Here is a 27,889-nt window from a genome sequence, read left to right as displayed (position 1 = left end):
TGGCCTTGCACCAAGAATGACCATTTCCAGTTTAGTTTTACTGCGACGGATGGCAAACATCATCATACACGTCCCCGTTTCGACAAGTACCACACAAAGACGTTAAAGGTTCAAACTTTAATCGATGGAGGAAAAATATCAACAGGATCTCACTACAGAGAGGAAATAATACAGAGGGGGTGGGGTGGGGGGAGGTACTGAAAAACTCTTTTTTTGGAGACAAATACACCACATTATTTCTTTACAATGGATTATATGTACATATTAAACTGGTTGGAAGCAAAAAAAACAAACAAAAACAAACGCTCTTTAGAGAAAGCATATACCAGTGAAAGATGATCTGCCCTTGATAATTCTCAAAAGTTAATGTCTGCATATGTTTTTATACAAAATAGATTTTCAAATAATATTTGGGTAGTGCAAATTTTTTTTCTCTTTTTCTTATTTTTATTTAAGATTCAAGCTGGTTGATTACTTTCACAACCAGTTTGCGTGTGAAATAGACTGACTCCTATCCTATTCACAGTATTACACAATCCGACCAAAGCCTCCACGTTAGAGGAAAAAGAAACAAAAAGAACTGTACATTTGTCCTGTCTGCACTTGCTTTGGTCACCTTGTAGTCAAACATCTAACAGGCTGTTGTTTGTGCAATCTGGGTGGACTGATTATTGTTTCCTGAATATCCTGAAAAGCTGGCCTGCAGAGATCAAAGTCAGTCCCCTGTACGTAAATAGCTTATATAGGAAAGAAATGAAGGAAAACAAGAAGTAATGTAATGTTATGCTATGATGATGGTGTTTCTATTGCATATTCAGATGTCCTCCTCAAAAATGTACACACAAGACATTTTTGAGCAAGAAGAGGCAAGTGTGCGATTTTTATCTCTCTCTCTTTCTATATATATATATACATACATACATATATATCTATATATCTCTGTGTGTGTATATATACCTGTTTAAATGAAGAGCAGCAGCAGTAGAGACTTGGCTACACTGAATGTGAAAGTAACCCAAGATGATTTCCAAATATCTGAAACAAACCTCTCAGAAAAATGATAAGCATCTGTTGTCTGAGCCTCAGTGAGAGTGATGCTGGTGGCAGCAGAGTCATTAAATTATTCTCATATATTTAATTTTTTATCTTTGTTTGTGGGGGTGGGGGAGAAAGGAATAAACATAAAAAAAAAAAAAAAAACACCAAAAGAGACATCTGGGGAATCCAAACTTGTTTTTGGTTTTTAGTGTCAAAACGGAGCACAGACAGCTAAATGCTGTGTGAATCAGACAGTTTAAATAACCTGAGAATGGGGGAGAAAGTTCTTTTAGACTTGTCGTGGGGGATAGATCAGCCACTGGACAATTTTACATTTTTCCATATTTAAATACTCAAGTGAAATAAATGAATTCCTCTTTTAAGGGTCACATTCATGTAAAACATAAAAAAAAGGGGTTAGGAAACACGGCCGGCTGACTGGTGAAAATTCCCACTTAGACCCCACAAACACACACGTGTGTTTATACATCTGTGTTACATATAAAACTCAGTTATCTCTTACAACAATCCAGTGTCCTGAAGTGCAGATAACTCAGGACTTCCCCCCCCTCTATTTAAGACAAATTTATAAGCTTCAAAGTTTGGGCTCATTTCCGCTTCTCATACAATACTGACCGACTTTCAGCATCACTGAAAACAGACAAAACAGGAGTTTGGCACTGAAACAGTTCCCAGAGAATAAAAAGGATCCATTTTGCCTGCTTCCCCAAAGCAGCAACGCTACACTCGGACTGTGACAGGACTCTATGAGGTGACTGGTTTTTTTTTTTAAAATGCCGGGACTCGTCCACAATGGCAAACAAACAAACATACGAAGAACACAAGCAGATGCTGGACACGTTGTCTAGGGAGGGGACGATGCCTGAGCCAAACTGCTCGATACACAAGCCGTCTATCATACAGACTGTTCGTTCTCAAAGGAATACTCTGACATTTTGACCAGTATTCTGTAAAATGTCTCATATCCCTGCAATGAATATGAAGCTGCCGGCACAGAAAGAGTGTAGAGAGGGGAACATCTGGCATGGTTTCATTTAAAAACAATAAGACTGCCAGGACCTTTAACACCTCATTAATACCAGTTAGATTGTGTTTCTTTAGTTTATACAAAAAACTAATAAAAAAGCCAGAAATACCAAACCAGCTTTAAACTCCAGCTTCACATTCACTGTACAGATATGACAGCGGGATAGCTGCATTCCCACAAAATGTCCAGCTATTCCTTTAATGAATACAATAATACATGAGCTTTTAATTAAAATTTAAAAAATAAAAAAAATAAAAAATCCAAAGCAGAAGCTTATTGAGAGAAGAGATATACTGTATGTATCACATCATCTTTACCAAACACACTTTGTAAAAAGAGCTTAAAAAGTGAAAGACAGGTGTTTCTCCTTCCACTTTGAGCCACATTAAAAACCACAGAAATTTCCTGATTAATCAAAAATGACATAAACTTGCAAACACAATAAGAATAAGCCCTCTCTCTTGTGATTGGTAGACGCAGATATCCATCCAACTGTTAGACTACCGGTGAAGGAGCGCGGACTAAAACGAGCACAAAATGGGCTACTTCCTAAAAAAAAAAAAAAAAGCAGCTCTACTTTCCATCTAAAGTCAAACAGGAAAGACAATTTAAACAGTCTTTCTTCACAGCCTTTTAAAGCCTTAAGCAGAGTACAAAGTGCTCAAATCGCACCTAAAGACTCCCGTGTATGTGTGTGTGTGCAGGAGGAAGCAGGCTCTGAGCGTTGTTTAACAATAAGGATCATTTCTACACGTGAGCTGCCACTTCTAAAGATAACATACAGCCACTGGAAAATCAAAAAGGAAAACTCGAAAGAAGTATAAAAAGTACAATCAACATACGATGAAGGTAGACCATGATGGGATAAAGAGTACGGTCGGAAGAAAAATGGCTAAGTGATCATTGAAGCAAAAAAGGCACATGTTTTTTTTTCCCTTTTATAATAAAAGACGTGTGTAAACCTGGAAGAGGTCAGCTTGTGAAAGAAATAATCCTTAGAACGATGGATGTCTCTTAACAGTCCCATAGATTTGTTTTGTATTTTCCAAAGTTAATTAGCAAAACCAAAAAAAAAGAAAAGCCACTAAATACGCTTTTTAAATGACTATAAAACACACTCTCCCCCCATGTGACTGATAAAACATTTTGTTACAACCTCCTATAAAAACTAAAAGTGGAACATACAGTCTAAAAGCCTACCGACGAGCATGTTAAGCTTCGCTACCCTCTTGGGTAACATCAACCTGGGTAATTGTAGAAACTGTCATAATTTGAAAATGTAGAAAATACTATCAGAACCTGTACATAGATATTTGTTCAATCTATTTTAGATAACGTTCTGAATTTGAAGGTAAGAAACCTGAGATGACGTTGATGTTAGTCTAGTTCTTCTGTGATTATCTTTTATCTTACAAACAAGTCCTAATCATTGTTACATACTACATCCTACACTGTTCAACAAAACCAAACCTCTTGTGCTTGCCGTTTCTACACAAACATCTCCGCCCTCTCCCATCAGACCCGTGAGCCACTACACAAGAGTTGCATACGTGCTCCCAAAATACATCATCCTGGGATCCTCAAGTCTTCTGGGGTTGGGGTAAGGGTGGTGAGGTGAGATTATGTGGTGGGACTTTTTTTCTTTTTCTTTTTTTTTTTTTTTTTTTAAGGCATTGTGTCTGTTACGGGGGTGAGTCATCTCTGGTGGAAGAGCAGAGGTTTGACGCTCCCAGCCTTGAATTTTGGCAACTGGTTGCTGATGATCTCTGCCAGCATCTCTGGGAACTCCACGCTCAGGGATTTATTCACAAAGGTGTAGAAGCAGAAACTCAGCAGACCACCGACCATCTGGAGAGAACGCAAGAGGAGGAAACATCAGAACGTGATTAACATAAAACACATGCAAGTGTTTCCTGAATAATGGTTTAAAACTATGAGTGGCATTTTAAACAGTCCATCAAATATACAAATATTTCCAGCGAGCAACAAAAACTGGCTTGAAAACATTTAAGTCAAAGTTACAGTACAGCTGCTGCTCTCATGTAATTCAATTAACATACACAGAAATACAGCCTGAACTCTTTCTTGTCATTTTCTTAAGTAGTTTGTTCTGTTCTCTGTCAAGATGATCCCTCCCTGCTTTAATAACGCTTATCCACTTTGTGGGGAGGACAATCCATGCCTAATAGAAAACCACAATGGAACACCATCTTTTATGCTTTTACTACACTGGCAGTGTGTTTTTAGATTAGACTGAAAACTGGTGCCAATCTGATGCTTTCTAGATAGTAGTGTGATCACCATACTTTTCTGCTTTTTATTATCCCATCAACAACACTAGCTATAAGTGCCCAGCGTGTTTTACAGGTGGCCTATTTCTTAAGGACATGAGTGTCAGATACCACTGATTGACTGTACATACTTATCCACCTTAAAATATTAAGGCAAACATTTCAGCTAACAGCTCTTTGGGAATCACCTTGTTGGTACAAAAATACTATGTTACTATTATTAATAAAATATTATTTTACAATTAATACTGTTCTGTGTTATGTTTGACATCTTTTAAGTAAAGAAATGGGAACAAATTATGTGTTTTTGGAGCAGGCTGCTAGTAACAAACTGCTTAAAACCCCCATAATTTAAAATGTGTTATTTGTAGACAACACCGATTCATTCCGCGTTTCACTTGTCTGTGTTAAGTGACATTCTTAACTTTCCTCTGAAAGTTGTACGAGGAGTGAAAGTGAATGAAAAAGCAGCCAATGTCCAAAAAACAAAAAAAAAAAACCTTTGAAAAGCCTGTAGTGTTACTGCTCAAGACCAATTTAGAAATTACAAAAAAGTCCATCTTCTTTTAAGCAAAACAAAGAAATGAGGGATGGATCAAGACTTGTGCACAGTACCCTACACTGGCTGACAATGCTACATGCAAACCTACAAAACAAACTGCACCAGCAATGTGTAGCTTTGATGGTGGGTTCACCAGTTTCACTTCGAGTATTAAATGAGCCTTTTTGTAGTCTTTTTTTTTAAGGTCCTGATTGCATTCTCAGACAATTTTTGTGCCGGTATGTTAGCCCTCCACTAGCTTACTCCTTGCTTCTAAAGCCATATCCCTTTCACACAGCTGCTTCTGGTTCACATTCAGCAATCTGATAAAGTAGGTTGAGTTCCTCCTAGATTGGATATTTGGTTTCTGAGTCTTTCGTTAACTTCTGGCATCGTGTTAGCAGAGGTGCCAGAGCAGGTGATCACTGATAAGTGACGGGCGATGTGATCGGCTCGGGCTGCTGGCTTTTTATGCACAGTTTCCAGCTGAGAGTCAAAAGCCAGACACTGTTCGTTAATACTGTCTAAAGTTTATTTTCTCCTATCTTTTCTGTAAGTGGCGGTCCATCTGCACTGGGGGTTAGTTCCAGTTTGTTCCCCACAAAAAGGTGCTTCTAGTTTATTATGAACCTCAGTGAGTGTCTTTGATATATCACACTCTCTTAATTGTCGACATTAAGCAACTGAGCAAACCCTCCACAGATAGTTTCTGATCAATTTTGCTGCACTTTAGGAAGTACTATCAAATCTGTACTTTTCTGTTTTGTATCACTGAAACAAGTCTCCCTCAAATCTCTCTGCACTTTAAAATGATTAATCTGATAAGTCACAGATAACAGACCATTGTTTAAGGATTTAGGGACTGCAGATGGTCAATAACGACTTGCTGGCACGGATAGGTTTTGGGATCATGTGCTCAGTCTTTGTACCTCATGCATGGAATCCAGCAACTTGGTGAGCTGATAGAATCGCTGCCAGTTCTGGCTGGAGTTCTCCTCACGCTTCACAATGGCTTTTCCTAGCTCCTTGATATACGACATGCGAATCTCATCAAACACTGCTTGGCTCTTCAGGCCGTCCTTTGGCACTGTGGGAGAGGAGGACACTCAATGTCACCATCTTGGAAATGAAATCAGGGGAGTGTGCCTCACTTTTACTGCCCGTGTCTCACCCTACAGCCATCACACTTCCAGGTTTAAACCGCAATCACGGAAGGGCATTTTAAACACCATTAACTACTTAAAACATCCATGCTGTGAAGGACACAAACAGCACCTAATGACTATCCAAATAGTCTACAAGGCAGAGATCTAGCTCTAAAGACTATATAAATGTGTTTAAGTATTAAATGTAGTCTGGCACCTTTAATTCTGCAGCACTAAATGATCACACACACCACAATGCAGTTTTGTAAACTTCTGTACTCAATTAAAACTACGTATTAGTTTAACTGAGAAAGTGCTGAGATGTGCCTTGTGCATCCATCAACATTGTCTATAGTATTGGATTGAGATAATGACTTTTGTAACATAGGTTCAGCTGCTCTCAGGTGGAAGTCTGACCTGTGCTGAGCAGCAGCAGGACCTTCATGCACAGGTACTCATCGTGGGAAACCTGCAGCCGAACAAACTCGCTGCAAATCTTCAGCATCTGCTCAAACTGGTCGGTCATGTAGGGCAGCTTCATCCTCTCCCTGGTGGGTTCAGACAGAGACATTTCAGAATATTTCTCCTGTTGTGCTACCTGTAATATTTCTGTACATTTTATGTCCATGGTCATGATGTAGAAGGGTGAAAATCCATTTTTCCATTTAGTACAGATCATTACAGTGATCCATTTATATTGTGAGTTACACCAAAACATGAAAACCTCAAAAATAGGATATAGAATAAACTATCTGCTTCTATTAGATATTATTCTAAGGAAGGTATTTTAAAGGGGTAATCTCTGCTGAGGCTAGTATCCTAACTTCCAGTTGATAAGTGATCCTCCTGTGCAGTGTCTTCTCGAACACATGTGCTGCCTCTACACCAAGCTTTGTGAAATACACCTGGGCAACGTTTGCGACATGTCGCTGACAAACAAACTTGAGGTTACTGGTCCTTTAACCTCGGTTCTCTGATAACATGATTGATGTTTATGGTGAATGCTCTAACAGCATTACTTATAAAATGAGGGTAGTTCAATTAGGGCTGCTCGATTATGGCAAAAATGATAATCACGATTATTTTCACTGAAATTGAGATCACGATTATTTGACGATATTTATTTAACCCTTTAAGACCTACCATAGAACCAAGTCCACCAGAGCTTATATTATTTTTTTTACATGCTGTAGTGCCATTTGTGGGAGCATTTCAAGTTGCTATACATCAATACAACTGTTATAGCCCATATTTTAATAATATGTATGCATTAAGTCCATAGTAATTACATAAATTGCAAAAAAGTGCAATAAACTACAAAAAAAATTGAAAATCGTTTTTGTTTTGTTTACATATATTTCTACTTGGAGAAATTTAAGAGGTTTATCCCTCAAAACTTTAAATACAATAAAGTTGCAAAAAAATTTCCCACCACAGGAAATTTATTTTGAGTGTCTTCATAGTTTTATTTTGGAGATACAGCAATTTTTATATACTGCAGGAAAAACAAAAAACAATCCTATGATGCAAATTTGCAAAGAAAACAGCATGTGCATCATTTCACTGTGGGAAGTGTTACGAACAGCTGATAGGAACGGCAAAGCCTGTTTCTGGAATATTATGTTTTTGTTCCTGCAAGCGCTTTTTATGCAATTTTTGCAAAGCTATATGTGGAACGAAACCGTGACCGAGGACAAGCTGATGGCATCAGATGTAAGTACAACTCCTCCGGTTTCATATGCAAAAAAAAAAAAATTATTGCGCTAGCTTACACGGTTCAGGTTCTACAGGGATTTAACAATAGTTATGCAAAACGGAGCGTGCTGCTCTGACCGGCTTTAAAGGGTTAACAATGACTTTAAAAAAATAATATAAAATAGTGTGCAACACCACTGAAGTTTTTTTTTTTTTTTTAAACTCTCTTTTCAACCAACGGCAGTCACTCTCCTCTCCAAATAACTTCTGCTTAGCTTTCCGAGCTTCCCTCGGGTCCTCTTAATCAGCGGTCTCCACCCTTTTTTGCGCCACGGACTGGTTTATGCCCGACAATATTTTCACAGACGGCCTTTAAGGTGTCGCGGATAAATGAGGGAGGGGCTAATAATCGGCTCAGTCATTTTTAATGATCGTTGAAAGCCCAGATCGTAATCGTGATTAAAATTCGATTAATTGAGCAGCCCTAAGTTCAATATCACTCATCATTCAAGATGAGCCTCTCTTTATCTCTGCTACTCTCTCTTCTTTCAAGGTAAGACAGCTCACAGTGGAGTACAGTGACACTTAACTTATAAATCCCGGCAATGATTGACTTCAATACAATTTCATCTTGTATAAACAGAGCCCAGGAGGTGTCATTCCCCTAAAGGAATGAGCACAATGACACACAGGTAGCTGCAGTCCTTTGCTAGTTAACTTACATAATCCGGTGAGAGAGCCACTGTTTAGTAACAGGCTTGCCAACATGGGGTTAGCCCATGAAGCAAACAACTGATCCTCATGTGCAAGGCTTAAGGCACCAGTATTCCCCCCACATTTGATGCTTCGCACGCCACTGCAACGTCGTCATGCAGTCGCTTCTATTTATGTCTGCTGTCAAGGTGAAGGAAGCTACCACAGCACTCTCCCGAATCATAAGTGCCCACACTCAGAAGATAACGCCACATCAGCGCCAGTATAGGAAGGGAAGAAGTTTAAACCAGAATCAAAGACTTTACAGTCCCAGAAAGTCTCACAACACACCAACGTGCTAGCAGCATAACCGCCGTGTTACAGGGGCCATGGTGAGCATAAAAACAAGCATTAACCCCAACAGGCTTGGATGTCTAAGTTAACATGATCCCACACCTGGCTGTATGGCGAGGACTAGACGGTGACTGTCAGAGAGGAGCCATGATGGCATCTGATGATGAAGGTATTCAGCTGGACAGTTAAGGCTTCAAGTTGAAAAGGAAAAAATTGTATCACCCGAGTATAGTTGGTGAGTGCTTGTTCACAGTTGGTAGCTAGGTGAAATTTGTTGCAAAGAGGGTGCTGCACCAAAAACCTCCTTGTGATTGTTCTGGCTGAAAGCTGTCGCCAGCATGGTAGATTCCAACTTGTGTGCAAACAAAAGCCAACTATTAGCTAAGTAGTAGGGGCTTGTGTAATATACTTGGATATTTATATTGAGCCATTTGTATATATTGGAGCTCTGTTTACGGACAAATCTGCATCTTTCATACAAACTACAGGTGACCGTGGCAATCAAATCGTGGTTTTTAGTGCAGTGCTGCATATCTCCTTCACTGCCAGCAACTTCCAGTGACCAATTCCCCACTGGTTTAGGAATATGCTTCTTTTTTCCCCCCTTTACTACCGTTGGTTACCAGATCTCTAGGTCTGTGTAACTGGTACAGTTAAACAGTCAGCTGAGAGAGGCCTTCTGGGTAAAATAGGAAAAGAAACTTAAATGACATCTGATACTGAGCTATCCTCATTTATAGGGAAGCAGCATGATTTTGTCTCCAGTACTGTTTGGGTAGATAAAAAAGAGGGTATGAAGACAATACTAAGACAGCGTTCCCCATGGCGGGACAACAAACAAATGTTTGAAAGAGATTATTTTTGGCAAATTATGACAAAAGACAGGCAGCAAATGAGGTTTGTTTGGAGCTGACTAACAACAGAAAACACACCCTCGTCAGATATTAATTATGATCATGCTAATTTTAAGCTTCTGATTAGGGGGAGAAAAATGAAAAGCAAAAGGCCTATTATAGCCCTAAGCACGATAGCTCTGACAACGGCTCACTGCTCTCAGATTCTATAAGAAGGATCAGACACAGATTACTAGTAAGAGCAGGCAGACACAGTTTGAATGTTGGTAGATGGGACACACAGCAGAGAGCTGCTCTGATACACTTCAACAAGCAGATGTTTGTGCTTGAGTCACCTGGTCATCTATGTTTTTACTTTAACAATCCCGACAGCAGTGACACATTATTTCACTTATTTTAAATATACACCGGTCTAGTCGTCCTTTAGGTATCAGACGATTTAGAATGCTTAGCAATACTTACTCATTGATGACGAGGTCTGGCGCAAAGCAGAGCATGTTGCCGTTGCACTGCTGGTAAGACCTCCAGCCCAAACTAAAAGTCATGAGGAAGAGCCAGGAGTACTGCAGCAGAGTCATCTGGTCATCCAGGTGCAGGTTCCTGAAACCTGAGGGGAAGGACGTGGAAATACCTTAACTGGTTTTCAAAGCAGTCACGATATAAAATAATTATATTCATTTTCCAGAGGTGGTCTGTGGTTTACAAGTAAAATGCTAAACAACTGTTTGCACAGACTTTAAAGAGGCATCACTGTTGGCGAACACACAAGACTATGCTTAACACGGAAAACACCCAGAGTGACATTTGCTTCAGAAAGACAATAACAACCAGTGAAGCTGTGGTTAATACCACAAACATGATATTTCTGCATTAGCATGTAAAACAACAAAGAAGCTTCTCCTCATAACATAGCTTAAAATGTTAATAAAGGACATAGTGGAACTGTCATTAAAAACAGGTATTTTGGAAACTACACTGAAATAAACTACATGGAGTTACAGAACATGAAGTCCTCGTTACAAAGAAGAATCTACATTTGAGAGTTTGGCAGTACAAACAAACCGCAAAGACAACAGTTCGCAGAGATGTGGAAAAAGTGATAAGGTCAGATGAGTCATCTGTCACTATATTCTCTGAAGGTGGGCGAGTGTACGTGTGGTGCACGCCAAGAGAAGGGCACAGTAGGGTTGTGCAGATGGTCAAAGTGACTGATGATAGCTCGCCAATCAAGGCCATTTTAGCTCATTTTCCCTTTCATGCATTAAAATACCATTAATATGATGTTCAGCATAAATCTACTTATTTCAACTAATTAGGCTAAAATGAAATGTTGATGTGTAGACATCTCTTCATGCTGAAGTGAGAAACAAACTCATAGATGTGCGTGTTTCTCTCTCATTTGTTGCATACTGATTTGGTGTATGTGGGCCACTCGCTGTACTTTAATGGAGGGTGGATCGCACTATCCTAACCTCTACCCTAACCCTTAACCTCCTCTGTGGGATCCCACAGGGTGACAATCAGACCGTCGAGCAAAGAGGCCAGCCCTACAGAACAAACCTAAATGCTTGACTGCAACAGTTCTGGGATTTGCTGGTTCTGTTTAGCTGTTGGGGGCATTTTTGCTGTTGTGGTTTGGTTCCATTTGTTCCCTTAGTGGGCACAAATCAATAAAATGTTCTTCTAAGTGTTTGTCTTTTCACCGTAATTAACACCAGTTGAACACCAGTGGGAGGTTTTGTAGCAACATGTCAAACATGCCAGACTCTTTACCACCATCATCGAAACACCCAAAAATGGAATATCTTTGGGAGAAACGATGATCTATCCCCCGAGTAGCATTACAGAGACTTGAAGCTGTCCTGCTTCAATTCAGTTTTATTTATATAGCGCCAAATCACAACAGTCGCCTCAAGGTGTTGGTGACGACACCTTGCTAAGACCCTTCAACTTATCACCTGTCTTTACTATTTATACTTTACAAATTCCCCACCATAAGCTTAATCACACCAAGCACCACTAACCTGGCAGGGCCTTGGCCCACTTGACGGCAGAGATGACCTGTCGGCCTCCAAGCCTGTTGAGGGTGGTCATGAGGCGGGTGGAGTTGTCGGGCAGGGTGCTGTCGTAGCCAGCGTAGATGGTGTCTGGCTCTATCGCCTTCAGCAGGGATAACATTGTTGGAACGAGCTGAGGCATGCACTTGGGTACGAGGGAGCGGGTCTCAACTGGCGGTGAAGGTGTAACCTCTGGTGGGTTGCTCTGCTGGACGCCCTTTAACCGATTCTTCTTTAATTTGCGAGCTTCGGGAGACATAACAGGGGTGAACAGTTGCAAATAAAACAACTCAAAGCATCTGAAATATCCATGCGGGTGCTGCATACCTTCCAGATTCATGCCTGCCATCAGACACTTTCGGAATCGGCAGGCTGGGCAGTTCTTCCTCCTGATTTTGTCTATTATGCAGTCATTCCTCCCTGCACACAGGTAATTATGTTGCCCTGCAGCACACAGAAGAGAAGATCCATGTGTTATTTACCTTAAATGTTAAGGCAAACACTGCAGGCTAAATCTAATGAGGTGTTTCATGGTCTTTTAAAACATTAAGGCATCAACTTTAACATTATAACCCCTGTATTTGAGCTAACATGAGAGGCAAACACTAGTAATTACTGTGTAACAGGAGGCAATAAATACACAAATGATGATATTTTAGGGTGTTGCACCTTCTACTGCTCTCTTGAAGAAGACTTTGCAGCTGCCGCAGGTGAGAACGCCATAGTGGCAGCCCGAAGCCTCATCAGAGCACACCAGGCAGATTTTATGAGTCCCGCTCTTTCCTTGTGTGGAGGATGTAGCGGTGCTCCCTTCCTGCCTGGAGATAGAATTGGAAGAAGCAGCATTTTTATTTATTTATTTATTTTTTAATAAAACACAATTTCACACACAGTGACATCTCGCTAATGTAATTTTACTGCATGCCAAAAGTGTTTAAACTGATTCAAATCAAACAGCTGCAAAACACAATCAAATTCATGTAAAATTCACAAACTGCGTGTTTACACAGTGCTATTTATGCAGCCTTGTCCTATCCAGAATTGAGCTGTAGTTCATATTTATAACTCTGTGCTGAAGCTTTGAAGCAAATAAAAAACAATTTACATATATATATACACACACTCTAGTGACTATTTTTGTAAACTCTGGTTTGATCTCAGCATCTTGAGTGAAGAAAACTTTAAAGTCCCAGCCCTTAAAACCTAAATTATCTCAACATCTGCGGTCACATCCTAAATCCGGTGGTTTTCATCAAACAGCCCTTCTTCCTGTGATTGAACCGCAAACATTTCCAGACCCGGTCAATACTGGTTAAGAATGCACTTGCTCAAAACCGCCACTAGAGGACTTTGCTGCATTCATGAACTTTTCTAACCCAATGGCCACAGCAATGACAACGCCCACACTGAGAGGATATGCAGCCTGAGACGTGCAATAACCGTTTCTGTCCATATGTTTACACATCTGCTGCTGCAATGAAAACTATTGTATTTGACAACAGCTTCTCCTGAACACCATCACTGCACACAACAAAACACTTATTGAGGTTATTGGCAGAGGACTCAAGTTCACTTTTTGTTATACAACATGAGGGTATTAAGATGAAAGCAGGCATTCATGCACTTTCAATGGACAGCGCAGGACCGGAAAACCTGAGTAAAACATCAAAGCATCAAGTCCAGAAGCATTCATAAATCTTGTTACAAAAGAAAGGCAAGAAAACCAAAGAAGCACGAGATCTGTGAAAGCTAAGCTCCCCTGACAACACACTGTGGCCAATACATGTCAGTTTTCTATAATCTGTACAACTGTGTGATTGTTTCCGAGCTTTCATTTTCTCCGTCTTTCACCGCACTGTTTTCTTACACCTCAAACTCAAACCAGTGTTTACTTCCAAATCTCGTTTTAATTAGGAGAGCCGAATGCTGAAAAGTGGAGTGTTACGTAAACAACTCCCTTCTGGTCAGCTGTGAGCGGTGAACGCAGCTTAAAGAGAGTGAACACAGCCACTAAATTCACGAGTAAGCCAGGAAACCGGCATTTATGATTATTTTGAACTTAAAAACAAATGTTTTTAAGAGTAACACGAGCAGGATTTCAAAATGTTTGAGGTAGACTACGCAGAAAGAACATTATGATAAATGGGCATGGTGCAATAACAACTGTTTTTTAAGCCCTGAAAACCAGATTTATCGTCCCAGCTTAAAAAAAAAACAATGCATCCCAGCTTAAGTAGGTGCATTACTTGTATAAATAAGAAACAATCAATCATTCATTTGCAACAGTTGAAAAGGGAAACAAGAAATTACCAGCAAATCCACATTCAACAAACCAAACAGTGCGGTAATGGTTTTGCAGTATGTTCCCACTCTCATTATCCATCAAAGTTACACCAAAGAAGTGACTACTAAGCCTAGAGATATTTATTTTTTTAACTGATTTAAGGCTGATGTGGGCTGCACTTTAAAAGAAATATTAAAACTACATGCCCGTATTATAGCTCAGTATGTGTGATGACAGAGAGCAGAGCCTCCCTCATCCCTCCGTCTTTTCAAGTATTCACAAGAAAAACTAGTTCTGCTCAGTTATGCTTTAAATCAAAGGCATCACCTTGGTTGAAGGGTAATAGAGATGGCACTATTATCCTGTTATTCTTCAAATACTGCCTTAAACGCCAAACTGCTGTCAAATGACTAGGAATTGACCTTTTACGGTTTGCACTGGACCTTGTTTGTTTATTACTGAAAGGAGCGCCACTTTGCAAAAAGCGTTGCATTTTTCACCTGTTTGTACATTATCACATAATCCCTCTCATGTTATTAGCGTATTCTTCTTTGATTTTTATTCATACACATTTTGGACACTAAAATGGTTGCATAAAGTTTTTTATATTTTGGATAACATGATTACCATTTACGTATCAGCAATACATTTGTATTGTTTTGATGATGTTCCCTTTTAATCTGCCAATACAAATATTTAAAATAGTCACATTTATGTAGCAGCTGAAGACTTTAATAAATTCTGATATTCACTGCTTTCCAGATCAAGGGTCCAAAATACTGAGGATCCAAAATGTTTCAACATTTTAATTAAAGTAACTCTTGACAGCAGGAATGAGGTGTTAGTGCTGATATGATGTGTCGGGCTATTTCCATATTTGACATTGCATATTACCAAACATCTCCACTTTGGTCTGATCGGTCCAAAGGACACTGCTCCAGAAGTCTTATGTTTTGCTAGATGCATCTTTGTGAACCTAAGCTGTGCAGCCATGTCATTTGTCAAGAGGAGTTTTCTCCTGAAACCCTTCCAAACAAGCCATGCATGTTCAGTCTTGTTATAATTTTACTGTCATGAACTTCCACTTTTAATATGTCAAATGGCTCTAGATGGCTAAAGAAAATGGTAGCTCTTGGGTTTTTTGCAGTTTCTTTGAGCATTGCACTGTCTGACCATGTGCTGAATTTGCAGGGATTTCCACTCTTGGGAATATGGTTGCACTGTGTTAATGCACACCTGAATGTTCCTTATCAGCAAACTGCCTGAAGGTCTGCTTTTATAGGGATTGTCACACTTGACAAGTACATCTGATTAGCAACATCTGGCTGCTACAAACTGTCTTAATTCATATGAAAACGATAAAACTGTAGTTAATTTTTAAGACGGGATCTGGAGGTGGCATTAGCAAGTTCTCTCTTTGCAATAAAGTCCTGTAACAACATCCAGGACACATCATGTCTTCTCAACCATAACTTCTTGATGTACTGTCAGGATGCAAAAACTACACTGCTCTGCTTCCAAAACAAACTTTGCAAATAATCTTTTAGTTTCGATTTGTCTTGTATTTTGAGAAACAAAACTAATAACAGTGGGACCTGAAATTTTGCAGAAATCCTATTAAGGTGGATTGCTCCACTGGAATTTTTCTCAATTCAATCCTAAATGGTTGGATTTGAGGGAGTTGATGACTGACGTGGAATAACCTTTGCATTCATTTGGGATCCCAAAGTGAGCCAACAGAAAGTTATGTTATTTTCTAGTGCTGCTCACTTTGCCCTCTCTGCAGTTCTTCCAAACTAACACAAACAAGCCAAGGTCGGGGTATGTCCTTGACCTTGACTGGTTTTAACCTCACTGAACTTTGGTTTATATTTATACACTAACATCACCTGAGAGGGACGGTTGCACCATCTCTACTTTAACAACAAGATCAATTTGCCAACCATGTAATAAAAAGAAAATGTGACTTCATGATGCATTCAAGTGCGCATTGTAAACCCCAAAATTCATCCTGTAATGACCACGCATCTTTTTACACTTTATACCCAGAGCACAACTCATAGCCTACCAAAGTTAAGGTGACCCTAGTTAAGTAAACAATATTTTCACATTACCACTGAATCAAATGTGAAAATGATTGTTAATCCTCAACAATTTCCAAAATGTTTTACTCACTCTGCCTTTTCCAGTGCATTGTTTAAAAGTTTAACCTTTAGCACTTTTCAGTAATAACAGCTTGTGGCTGCTTTCAACAAAAGCTCTAACCTAAGCACAAAGAAAAAACAAAAACAATAAGCAGAAACTCTTAACAGATGTATAAATATGTATGCAAATATTCAGAAGAATGCCTCCAAATAACAATGCTATCGTTTCACCCCTGCTGGATGTGTTAAGAAGCTACGGTTTGCCAAAATGTGTCCTGTAACAAAGTTATTAGGTGATAATACGTCGCTATTATATTTGCAGCCTGTTCCAAGCTTTAGAGTTTAACACAATGCTTCAGTGTGGCTATACCAACACACTATACTGTAGAAAAATATAAAGAACCAAATATAAAGCCAGGATGCTTTGAACAACAATGCTATATACAGTTTTTTCCCATATTAAGCTAAAAATCAAATCAATATTTTCTGCTCTCTCCCTTTAAAACATCACCAGTTCTCCACACAGGCTGAACTACAGCTTTACTGAGGCCTATAGATCTGAGAGGTCATGGCTGTGTGGGGGAAATACCATCTGCTGCACAGTTCGCTGTTGTACTTGTCACTGAAGATAATGTTTCATGATTCGGGTCTATGTTTGAGGTTTGTGCCACAGCATTTTGGATCACTTATAAGGCCTCTGGATCGTACTGCATGATGGGTAAAAATAAAATAAGACCACGAAGCCCCCAAATGAGAGTGTAGTGGCCTGCACGATGGGCGGTGGCTGCTAATGAGTCTAGACTGATGATGATGATGTCAGAGGGTTTGTCCTTGACTGGTCCACTGAAATGGTGTCAGCAGAGCAGCTTTACTAGAAGGCTTTGGACTACTGGCTTAAATCCAATTACTGCTGCTGGTAAATGCTTGCAAGAACGACAACAATGTAACCCCGAAGAGAAGTTGTGGCTGTCTATGACACTCTCAAAGTCTCATTGTGAAATCAGCTGATGAAACTGAACTTCACCATAATATGAGCTGCAAATCTGTCTTTGTGGATTGTCAGATGCAAACCACTCAAAGCTGCAAGGCAATGTGGGGAGACCAAATTTCCTCTTTCTGAAACCATCTGCTGAAGTGCGTGCTCACAATCAACAGGAAGTTCTTGCATTCCCTCTGAGTGTACTCTCGGTCAGAGCTCAGACGCAGAACAAAGGCAGAGACACCCTGAGTGGGGGCTCGCCTTCAACACGAGCAGCGCTGAGAAAGTTAGCTGCTTAGGAGCGCAATCAATGAGCCTGGGCGTTAAGCAGGCAACACACTTGTGCTAACGCAGGTGTCCCAATGCCCTGCTTAACAATTCATAATCCCCTTTAAGCTGCGTGCATCACAAGGAACTTGGCAGCCCCCTACTCTCTATACTCCACTGTCTGCCCATTCAGATTATCAGTTATTCTTCTTTTGCAGATGATAAATCATTTGAAGCTTTTCTTACACATATTTTTCTCAAACTACTTGACCTACTTTATAACCAACCACTGCAAATGAGTCATCGCACTGAAAAGATTATGACCAATCATTTTACTGGATTTGTCAGCCTCACTTGTGATGGTTGCTTTATTTTACTGGCAATTGCAGCTACAAATATGGATTAACATCATCCCACAAACATCTCATCTTCATCAGACGTTTGGAGCAGAGCCGGTAGAAGTGTATGAGGAAGTACACCACTGAAATATAGAGGAGAACTGGTTTGTGCACTCTGAATCGTTCTCATATGCAGAACAATTAAAGAGGTTTTATGAGTGAGTGGCAGGATTTTTTTTTTTCTTTCTGGGCTAGACGTTTCAAAAATATCTATGATGTATGGTGTCTAATAATAACAGTATGTCTTTATACATACTGGTGCTACGCCTTTACTCAATGAGGCACGCTGTCAAGGTACAGTGAACACGTGAAAAAGCATACTATTTCGGTTTTTACATCTACATCAAGTTTTCTCATGGCTGTTGCTTTGTTTCATCATACAGGCACTCTGGATTGTCCCTCTGTGTCACTGTCCACAAAGGGCCACTGTCTTCCTCTTCGTGCTAAATCGGTTTCAATAACAGTGGCAGTTTGTAGCCCAAAGCAGCAACTACTGCTTGGCTTCGAGCACCAGAAGAGGAAATTAGACTCAACTCGCTGCTAAGCATAGGAAGAACAACCCCCTAGGATCCGAGTTTCCATACAAGTTTCCATAATAGAAGCTGTTCGTACGTGTAGGTGGGAGGTAACTTCCTGGCTGAATGAATTGGATACTGTAATACCTTTAACTGGGTATTACTGGATGTGGGAGGATCCCATTCCCAAAAGTTTGACTTGCTGACTCAACAACTTCACTGAAAGGAAAAAAAACAACAACAACAACAACAACAAAAAAAAGCACATAATGCACAGAGTTAACCTAGCTGTATCCTCTTATCCTCAATATGGGGAGTTTCTGTAAGCCTATTCAGCATCAAAACTCAACAAAGAGTAAATATAGAAAAAGCAGCACTGTGGTTACAGGGGAATGCAGTAATAACGTGAAAGAGACTGGAATGGCTGGCATTTGATCTGGTGCATTCACTCGGCGCCAGATGTGGGGAGGCGGGAGAGAAAGTAGGTCAGAGGAGTGAGAGCTTCACGGCTGTGCTCTGCGGTCTGCCTTCCTGCCTCGGTGCTCATGACACACCCACATGCACACATACATGCGCGCACCTACACATTCATGAATAATACACATAGTCAACAGAAACAAATGTCACACACACACACACACACACAAGCAGAAGCGATACACAGCAGTTGAAAGCTTCTGCTGACGGTCATGGTCTCTGCCCTTGACTGCAGGAAGTAAAAGCAGGGGACAGAGGGAGAAAGAGGGAGCGAGAGGTAGAGGACGGCTGAGCGAGTAGAGGGGTGTGCCGCGGCAAGACTGTGCAGTGAACTGGGACTCTGACCAAAGATTACTTTCTAAACACAGAGTTAAGGCACAGAGGTTAGTATAGGCTTACAAGCAGGTTTTATTTAAATACACACAGTTATATATAAATTAATGACTGACCACAAATAACTCAAGTATCAAACCAGCTTTTAAACCACAGCTGGCACTCATGACACCAGTTTTAGTTCACCAATACAACTTAAACACACTTTCTAACTTCAGATTGAGGCCCACCACTGCTGCAACAGTTTGATAAGGATCTCACTAGCTGAACAGGTCTCTGCAGTGTCTTATAAACACTGTAGCTATCATAATACACAGCCCTGAGGGCAGGAATCATACCAACATTTTGATCGGAAGAGCACTGCCTAAAATGTTCACATAGAAGCTTTAGCTGTTTGTTTCTTTTTAATGCATGATAAAACATTAAACAAAGGCATTTTCTGTGGAAGAGAAGAAGCTCCTTCAAAGCAGCACCAGTGTTGAATCAAAATATTTTCAAGAGATTTACTCTCCCGAGTTTCATTCAGCTGTGAGTCATAGTCAGTTTCCACAGTAGACTCAGTATTCCCACATGTGAAATTCTCTGGAGAGTTACCACGTTAGTGAGATCACCGTCTCGTCCAGGCACTGCTTCATTCGCCCCCATCTTGACTGCACACGAGCTCAGAGTCAGAAGGTCAGATTCACTAAACGCTGCCTGTGCAGCGTCATCAAGTCAGGTGGTTAACCCTGCAACCCAAACATTTGTGACTTTGTAACAAATGTTTGGGTTGCAGTAACAAGACATTTGTTGTTACTATAACAACACATTTGTTACTCTGTAACAAATGATTTCTTTTTAATTAGTTAATGCACCAAATGTGTTCTCAAATCACTTGTTTGAAAGAAAATCTCAGACTCCACTAGAGTATCATGCAGAAAAATGCAGCCAATCCCCATGGCTGCTCCAGGAAAGTAAAGTGTGGCTTTTTTGGCCAAAAAAATAACTTAAACGAGGGATCCATTACGAAAATATTTGCTTTAACTTTCCAGAGAATCTACTTAATAAACAGAAAAACTGAGCTAAAGGAATTGCTTGAGCGGAAACTTGAATTTAAGGCCTTTTATATGTGTGAAAACCTAACTCATAAATCATCCAAATGCACACATAAAGTGAAAAGCAGATGCTGAAGCTACACAAGACAACTCTAAGTGACAACGGCTCTATTCAATGAATCAGTTTCATTACGCCTGCAAACAAAGTTCCTTGAATAAATGCACAAATCTACAAATACTAATCTGCAGCATGCACCAACAACAACATAATGATAGACAATATGATTATGCTACAAAAACTAGAGCTCATCTTTATCCTACAACAAGACAAGATAATGTCAAAGCACAAAGTACAAATCAATATTTTAATGATGCGTCTGTTGTTTTGGTTAACAAAAATATTAATTATCTTTAGTCCAGTGTATTTGCCTTAGTGGGAGCAGCACACCAACCCAATGAAAACCCCTGAGATCCCAATAAGCCAAAGGGGAAAACTAATTAAACACAAAATATTTACATTATTATTTTTAAGATAGTTTAAATTATGTGCCGTTGTTTAGCTTCAGTGCAGTCTGAGAGCCTTTTTCACCATTTTCTCTCTTCCATTGCCATGTGTGTCAGCACAGAAGATACCATTACTCAAATTGATGACTGCCTACTCTAAAACCAAAGATGGATTAACAATGACAATCCCAAATGTCTTTAAGTACCCGTGTTAAAAAGATCTTGTGTCTGAATGTTCTTTAAGCTCTAGAATAACCTCAAAACTCGCTGAGATACACCCCGCAAAAAGTAAATCTCCAGAAACCACTGCGGCACAACTTTGGAAAATGACCAGAAGACTATAAGTAACAGCTTAAGTGGTATTTATGGTATTTGGCTATCCAGAGTGACGGACTGGTTATGCAACTCTACACAGATGTGCTTCTGTGTAGTCCGATTAAAAAAAAAAAAAAAAAAAAAAAAAAAAAGCACACAGCCCAATGGGGATGACCCTCCACAAAGGATAAATCCTGCTTGGTTAAGAAGTTCTTCTGAACATGTAAGGAAAGTTCAACTGATACAGGGAGAAGTGCCAAACAAATTAAGAAAAAAAAACACCATGAAAAGTAGAGGTGGGAATCACCATACATCCCACGATATGATATTATTGCAATTTTTTAAAATATTTTGCGATATTCAGATTCTGTACGTCAAGGTAAACTTTATCAATATTCATTTTATCTAATATCAAAGTCTCACACTCAGTCTTTCTCTCATTTCAGTCAGTTTTACTGTTGACAAACTGAACGGTTTGTATTACAGTCCAGTCCAACTTAACTGAATGCAACCATCTGGTACAATTATAGCTATTCTGAACTATGAAATTTATGATAACTATGCAGCCCATTCAGCAACTGAAGAATTTGAAAGTAAATTAAAACAAAATATAATTTTACATTAAATAAAAAAAGTTTTAAACTTAATTAAAATAAAACATGTCTTAAATTAAAATAAGTAAACTGTCATGTTTATTGCTGCCAAAAAAAAAAAGTTAAACACATTTGGACAGTGAAGGAATGTCAGGATTCTTGCTCAGAAAAAGGAGCTGATCAACATGCTCTGAAGTCAGAGCATGTTCCATTCCACAAAAACTTTTTTGTAACAAAATATTGATTTCTGCTGTCCCTGTATCGATACATTATTAGCAAACAAAATATCACGATACTACACAGTATCGATTTTTTCCCCCACCCCTAATGAAAAGCAGAGGTAGTGACTGCAGTGGACAGTTTTCATCTTTTTTAACATTCTCTTTTACTTTACTACAATCCTGTTCTTTGTATAATAAAGCTGTGTTCCATCTGAAGGGAAGTCTGAAATCCTGAGTTCCCTGTCGTACTTTTCAGCTGGAACACCCCCTCAAATCGGACTTCCTACTTGTAAAGTTGGAGCGGTTCCACCAACCCCAACTTTAGTATCAACGTTGGCAAAAATGAAAGCAATAGTAAAGTAGTAGAAAAGCAGTAAAACTATAGAGCTTGTAATGTGTACTAGCGCTGTTGTGCATTTGTGGCTTACAAAATAAGCCATACACTGAATACCAACCAGACTTTATTTGTAAATGAGCAACGGTGATGTTCTGAAGTGCAAAAAACCAAAACTAAACAGAAATTTGCTGTACACCAAGTACTGCTAATGAGTGCTCTACCATACGCTATCGAGCAAAACAAATGCTCTTTTCTGACTTGACTCTGATTTTCTGAGATGAGAGCTAAGCTAAACTACCAATAACCACATGAACATGAAGACAACTATCCCACAGACCAGCTGTCTGTGACACTGCCCCGTGGTAAAAGTATAGACAGCTGCAACAAGTAGAAAACTGTCTGCAAACCTATGCCCAGAATTTGCACAGAACAATCTCACAATCATGCCAGTGTCTTTAGTTATCTTTGGAACTTGCATGTTAACAAGGCATAAGGTTTCCTTTCCCCTACATCTATATTTTTATGGTTTCATAAAAGGCTGAAGAAGCACTCAGAAAAAATAAGGTGGATTATTATCTATTGAAGGAATATATTTATACCAGTTCCATCGATCCATCACGTCTGGTGGTCAAAACTAGGCATGACATGATGAGGGTGTGTATTTCCCAAAATAAACAAAGCTCCACATTTCTTAAAGTGACACATTCGCATTCTTGATTAACTGCAAACAGGTTATCTACGAGTCAGTTCATCATACTATAATACAACGTGATGCACGGAATTCACAGCGGACGTTTGAAACTAATGGACAATGGACTCATGTTAGGAGTCCTGCACAGAGAAACCCAGCAAAAATCTACTGTGTGTGCTATTTATAAAATGTGCCATTTCAGGTCGGTCACTCAGTGTCACGCAATGCCCTCTGAGCCACAATTTTAGAAGGAAGCAGCAGTGGCATTGCAGCGTGAGAAGTTTTCTACCTAATGCAAACTGCCGGGTGACCACACAATCAAAACACAGCCCAGTGCTCAGTTCATTTCAAGCCAGTAAATGTAACACAACCAGAGTCAAACAAACACCACACAAAAATTACTCATACACACAGACTCAGACACTAATAAGATAAACAGCCAGAGGTGCACACAAAATCATTTCGCCTCACACCACACGGACAGGCATAATCCCATGCCTAAACACACCTTTACTGTTCACAAAGACAGGACGATTAGAGGCTCAAGTGAAATGAAGCTGAGGTGTATCTCATGTCTGAACTCATCTGTTCCTGCTCACCAAGCAGTGTGACAGCTGTGGAGATGGCACCATGCATCATTTGCACAATACAAACACAACCACATCGGTGGCTGTGTTGACAGGGTGCACCAAGTTTTAAGCTGATCACTCCCATATCAGATACTGAATCAAACAGGCGTGAATGTAAAAGAGATGCAAATAAAGCAGACAGTTAGACTCTCTGACACACCTCTGTTTGCATGTCAGCCTCGGAGCTGAAATCATAAAATATCTGCAGGGCAGCAAAGTAACTACAAAACAAAATATGCTTTGTAGGGCCATGTGCACTGCAAACACTGTGATTCCTATTAGCCAGAATGCAAGCTCACTGGAAATAAATCATAGGAACAGAAGGTGTCTTTCCTACCCCCCTCACTTCTCCTTACACAGAAATAATTTGATTATTATATTACGGGCTCAAATAATCTGTTTAGACCATGATCCTACTTATCTGTCCTCAGGTTTATTTTAGCACAAAACAGCTGGAAGAGCTACTAAAAATGACTCATTGAACTCCCTGACTGGGTAACCTTACTCTTATAATAGAAAACAAAAGAGATAGTGGGATTAGGACATAAAAACAACAAATCAGAAAACAGTTGATCACAGAGTGGAAGTGAAACAAGCTATAGAGACTCATACTGACACTCTTGTCAAGGAAAACAAAAGGATGGCCTGTCTGATTCGAATATAAGTGGAATTCCCCGAGCCTTTAACAGCACATCCTTCCTTTAGATCTCAGCACTTACTGCTTCTGGTGCAGCCACATCCTGTGGCGACCATCAGTCTGCCTCACAAAGCAGGATTAGTAGGTTAACTATCTTAGAGGTTAAACCATGCTGAACCAAAACAAGTCAAACAAAAAACGTCTAATTGTATGAGTCACCAATTCTACAGAATAAGGAAACAGAGAAACAAAACCCATTGTAAATGTTACATATCATATTGTTATTTCTCATATCTGTATTTTTATTTAAATACAAACACCATATTGTAATATGGTTGTAATATGATTTTTTATGTATTTAGAGATAAATAAAAAAGGCTTAAAATAAATTGCAGAAATAAAGAACTTCCTCAAATGTCTCACTGTGGGTATAAAAATAGACCGTCTCTTATCGCTGCCAAAAAAAAAAAAAAAAAAAAAAAAAAAAAAAAAGCAGGAAGTTGTACTGATCAGGAACTATAATAAAACTGCAGCAGTGGTGCTACTTTGATGTACACCATCCACCTAAACATCAGTGCCCCACACTAATAGCACCATCAACAGCAAAACTTTAATTTAGACATTTTTTTTAGCTGAAAACCCACAAATAATAGAAACTAACTAAAATACAGGGAAAAAATAAAGATTACAGACTGAAAAAGATGCAGGTCAAAACTCAATACAGCGACTCTTTCTATAGCAATTCACATATTTTCTTGATTGCTGATCCAATTCTATACAACTGCATTATTTTCACCTGTAACGCATTTACTTCTGTTCTTGGTATTGAAAAGTAAGCGTTTTACTTTGCTGACCCTTACTTTTTGAAGCTGATTTTCCTCCCAGGGATCAATAGTGTCAATGTAATGTGTTTAACAAATAAAAGTTTACTAAATGCTTTAATTACCCAGCATTTTATTTGATAAAGGTAGACGTGAGTAGCTGCTTGTGTGAAGTCAAAGTGAAACAGTCTGGGCTGACACCAATATCTGATAACCATTTTGTAAGACTGGTTTACCAGAGTTGCCAAAGTCCGATCTGAAAGCAGATAACAAAGTCTACCAAAGTTGAGACATAAACAAGACGAGTACAACTGAAACTAACAGTCAAATCACATGAAAATAAAAACAGCAACCGAATTTCAAACACAACTTTCTTAATCACAAGCAGCATTTACAAAAAAAAAAAAAAAGAAAAGAAAAGAAAAGAAAAAGAAAGAAAGAAAGAAAGAAAGAAAGAAAAAAAGTCTCATCTCAAAAGTCTCATAAACAAGCTATGAATATCCACCAAGGGGGTGCAAGGCTTCTGCAAGTAAGATCAAATCTGAGATGCAAACCCCCACTAACACTCTGAGTCAACTAACCGAGAAAAAAACAAAAAAAACAAAACACCCAATTAAAAAAAACAAGAATTTCAGCAAAGGATCTTGAGTATTTGTGGGCAAGTCAGCTCATGACCAGGCTGACTTCTGAAGACCACAGACCTGCTGCTAAAATGCAGTCTAACACTGCTGCAGTGGTATTTCAGCACTAAATACTAAATTTCTCTAGATGATATATATGATAAAAACAAGGCATTTTTGGCTTAAAACATAAAAGATAGTGGTTATTCAGGCATACTGAAATGAAGGGTGATAGGACACAGCTGATGTCGACAGTTGTTACCTGGTAAAGCTGGTGGGGTAGGAGGGGGAACTTGAGAACCCCTCACCAGCCCTCTGGACTAATGAGTTGTTACCAATACCCTGGCCTCGGTTCCAGATCCCACCGATGGTCGTTACTGGGAGAAACAGGCTGGAAACTGGCTTCTGCTCATTCTGCAGCGGAGTATCACTGCTCAGTGTGTTCACACCAAAGTGGTAGGTCTGTCCTCCTGAAGTGCTGACCCCACAGACTGAGATGGCGTTAGTCCCAGCCATGTCTCCAGAAGCCGTGCCGCTAATTTGGCAATAACTCTGTCCTCCAGAGGTCTTCTCCTGTTTAACCACACCTGGGGTGCAGAGCTGGATGAAGTCTGCATCTTTTTCTTTTTTCACCATTGCAGACAAAGTGGTTGTAGGGGATAGTGAAGTAGTTGTGGATATGGTAGGGCTGGATAGATCTGGACTGGTCACACTGTTGCCATTAAGGGCAACAGGCACTGCCCCAGTCGTGTTACTGCTGTCAACTACAGCAGGTTTTATGTCCCTCTCGGATGTCACTCCAAGCAAAGAATCATCTGCAAGAGAAGACAAAAAAGCATCATCCCCTACATAAAAATCTGAAGGGGACCCAGAGAGGTCAAAGTCCTGCAGCAGATCCAGAGTGTTGTCACTGAACAACTTTTGGTTCACGTCCATATCTTTCCCAATGGGCTCAAAGGCATTATCAAGGTCAATTGGGTCCTGCTCTCCTTTATCCAAGGAGAAATCCTCCGTTTTCAAAGGGAAGAAGTTGGGATCTGATCCCCCAATTAGCGAATCCATGGAGGACTGGGTGATGTCTGCCATACTGGCATCCAACTGGGACAAATTTTCTGATAAGGTTTGATGACCAAAAGTCGTCTGCGTCTGAAGTAACTGCTGGTGCTGGGGTCTCTGATCTTTGGTCAATCCCCGGGGCTGTGGACTGTCGATCAACGAGCCTACGGTGGCAGTGACAGAGGCAGAGGTGAGCTCCTCAGGAAGGGTGTTGTTGTTGAGGCCGTTGGGCACCTGTCCTGGCTGCATCAAAGAGCTGGATGGAAGAACGACAGAGGCGGGAGAGGTGACAGACATGGCACTGTGAGGAGCTACTCTCAACAGACCTCCCTCCTCGGGGCTTTCAGTATAGACCAGTTTGCTTAAATGGTCATCTCTTCTGTATGCTATCTTCTTCACTCCACCTTGATCCATCTTTAGAGGGGAGAGGAGACAGACAGCGATAAGATACAGAGTGCAAACACAGATAAATGTGCAGAAATGCTACGGAGTTGGATAATAACACATGCACAGAGCAGGTAACTCCAGTTATGTACAAGACCAGAGGAAAGTTGCCTGATCGCGCCTGATACTCAACGAACTGCAACCGCTAACTACGCTAGCTATTAGCACAATATTGACATGAATGCACACATCTCGACCTCTTATCCACTGCAATTAAAGCAAACACACACATCGCGAATTAGACTACACACTGTATGCAGAGACTGGTAAAGTTAAGACAAGTTTAAGATTTCCCAGCGGTAGCTTCTTGCTAACTGTTGACATGCTAGGTAGCAATAGGCTAAAGTCGTTGACACTAATATTAGCCTTCAAGCTAACGCAGTCCTTACAACGGCTGCTTTAGCATTAACTGAACCAACTAAATGTGAATAATGTATCGTATTTACCCTTGAAATGAGTGGTTGCAGATATCTGTCCACAGGTCGCCTGTCAACATTGTTTTGGTTGATACACCCTGATTGAGTCTGCTAACATTACTCCTGTCGCGGCGTATCGTCTCTACATTCCGACATCAAATGATACAACACACCCAGCCTCGGCGTTTTTTCAGCCGCCCAAATCAATCTAGCTGTAGATTTGCATGCAAAAGGTGAGATTGGTAACTACACTGATTGCCAGCTATCCCTTAGGAAAGTAGGCGCTAACCTCTAAGAAAAACATACAAAATGGAGAACTGGAAGAGGCGGTTCCATGGCTGACCTGCTTTACTACATGCAGCCCTGCCCGCTGCTGGCCGCACCGGGGAACTGCAGCTGAAGTTCCGATTTAAACTTCCAGAAAAAAAAAAAAAAAAAAACTATAAAACTGAGTCGAT

At 40.0% G+C, this 27,889-nt stretch overlaps 1 protein-coding gene across 1 annotated transcript; it reads right to left on the bottom strand.

The window, feature by feature from the left end:
- Nucleotides 1–102: 102 nt before the first annotated feature.
- Nucleotides 103–27,760, bottom strand: nr3c1 (nuclear receptor subfamily 3, group C, member 1 (glucocorticoid receptor)). The gene is made up of 9 exons (XM_085292149.1): nucleotides 27,462–27,760; nucleotides 25,778–26,985; nucleotides 12,386–12,534; nucleotides 12,044–12,160; nucleotides 11,684–11,962; nucleotides 10,122–10,266; nucleotides 6,481–6,611; nucleotides 5,848–6,005; nucleotides 103–3,934 (listed from the first exon to the last, which is right to left on the bottom strand). Exons 2-9 carry the CDS (start codon nucleotides 26,983–26,985, stop codon nucleotides 3,782–3,784), a joined length of 2,340 nt encoding a protein of 779 aa, XP_085148275.1. The 5' UTR covers nucleotides 27,462–27,760; the 3' UTR covers nucleotides 103–3,781.
- Between the last annotated feature and the right edge of the window lie 129 nt (nucleotides 27,761–27,889).

Source organism: Mchenga conophoros, linkage group LG2, assembly GCF_057382185.1.
Source record: "Mchenga conophoros isolate Kocher_MC1m ecotype Shallow Benthic linkage group LG2, M_conophoros_male_GT1.1, whole genome shotgun sequence".
NCBI classification, from domain to species: domain Eukaryota; kingdom Metazoa; phylum Chordata; class Actinopteri; order Cichliformes; family Cichlidae; genus Mchenga; species Mchenga conophoros.
Note: the sequence above shows the minus strand (reverse complement) of the source record. Positions and strands in the feature narration are given on the sequence as shown.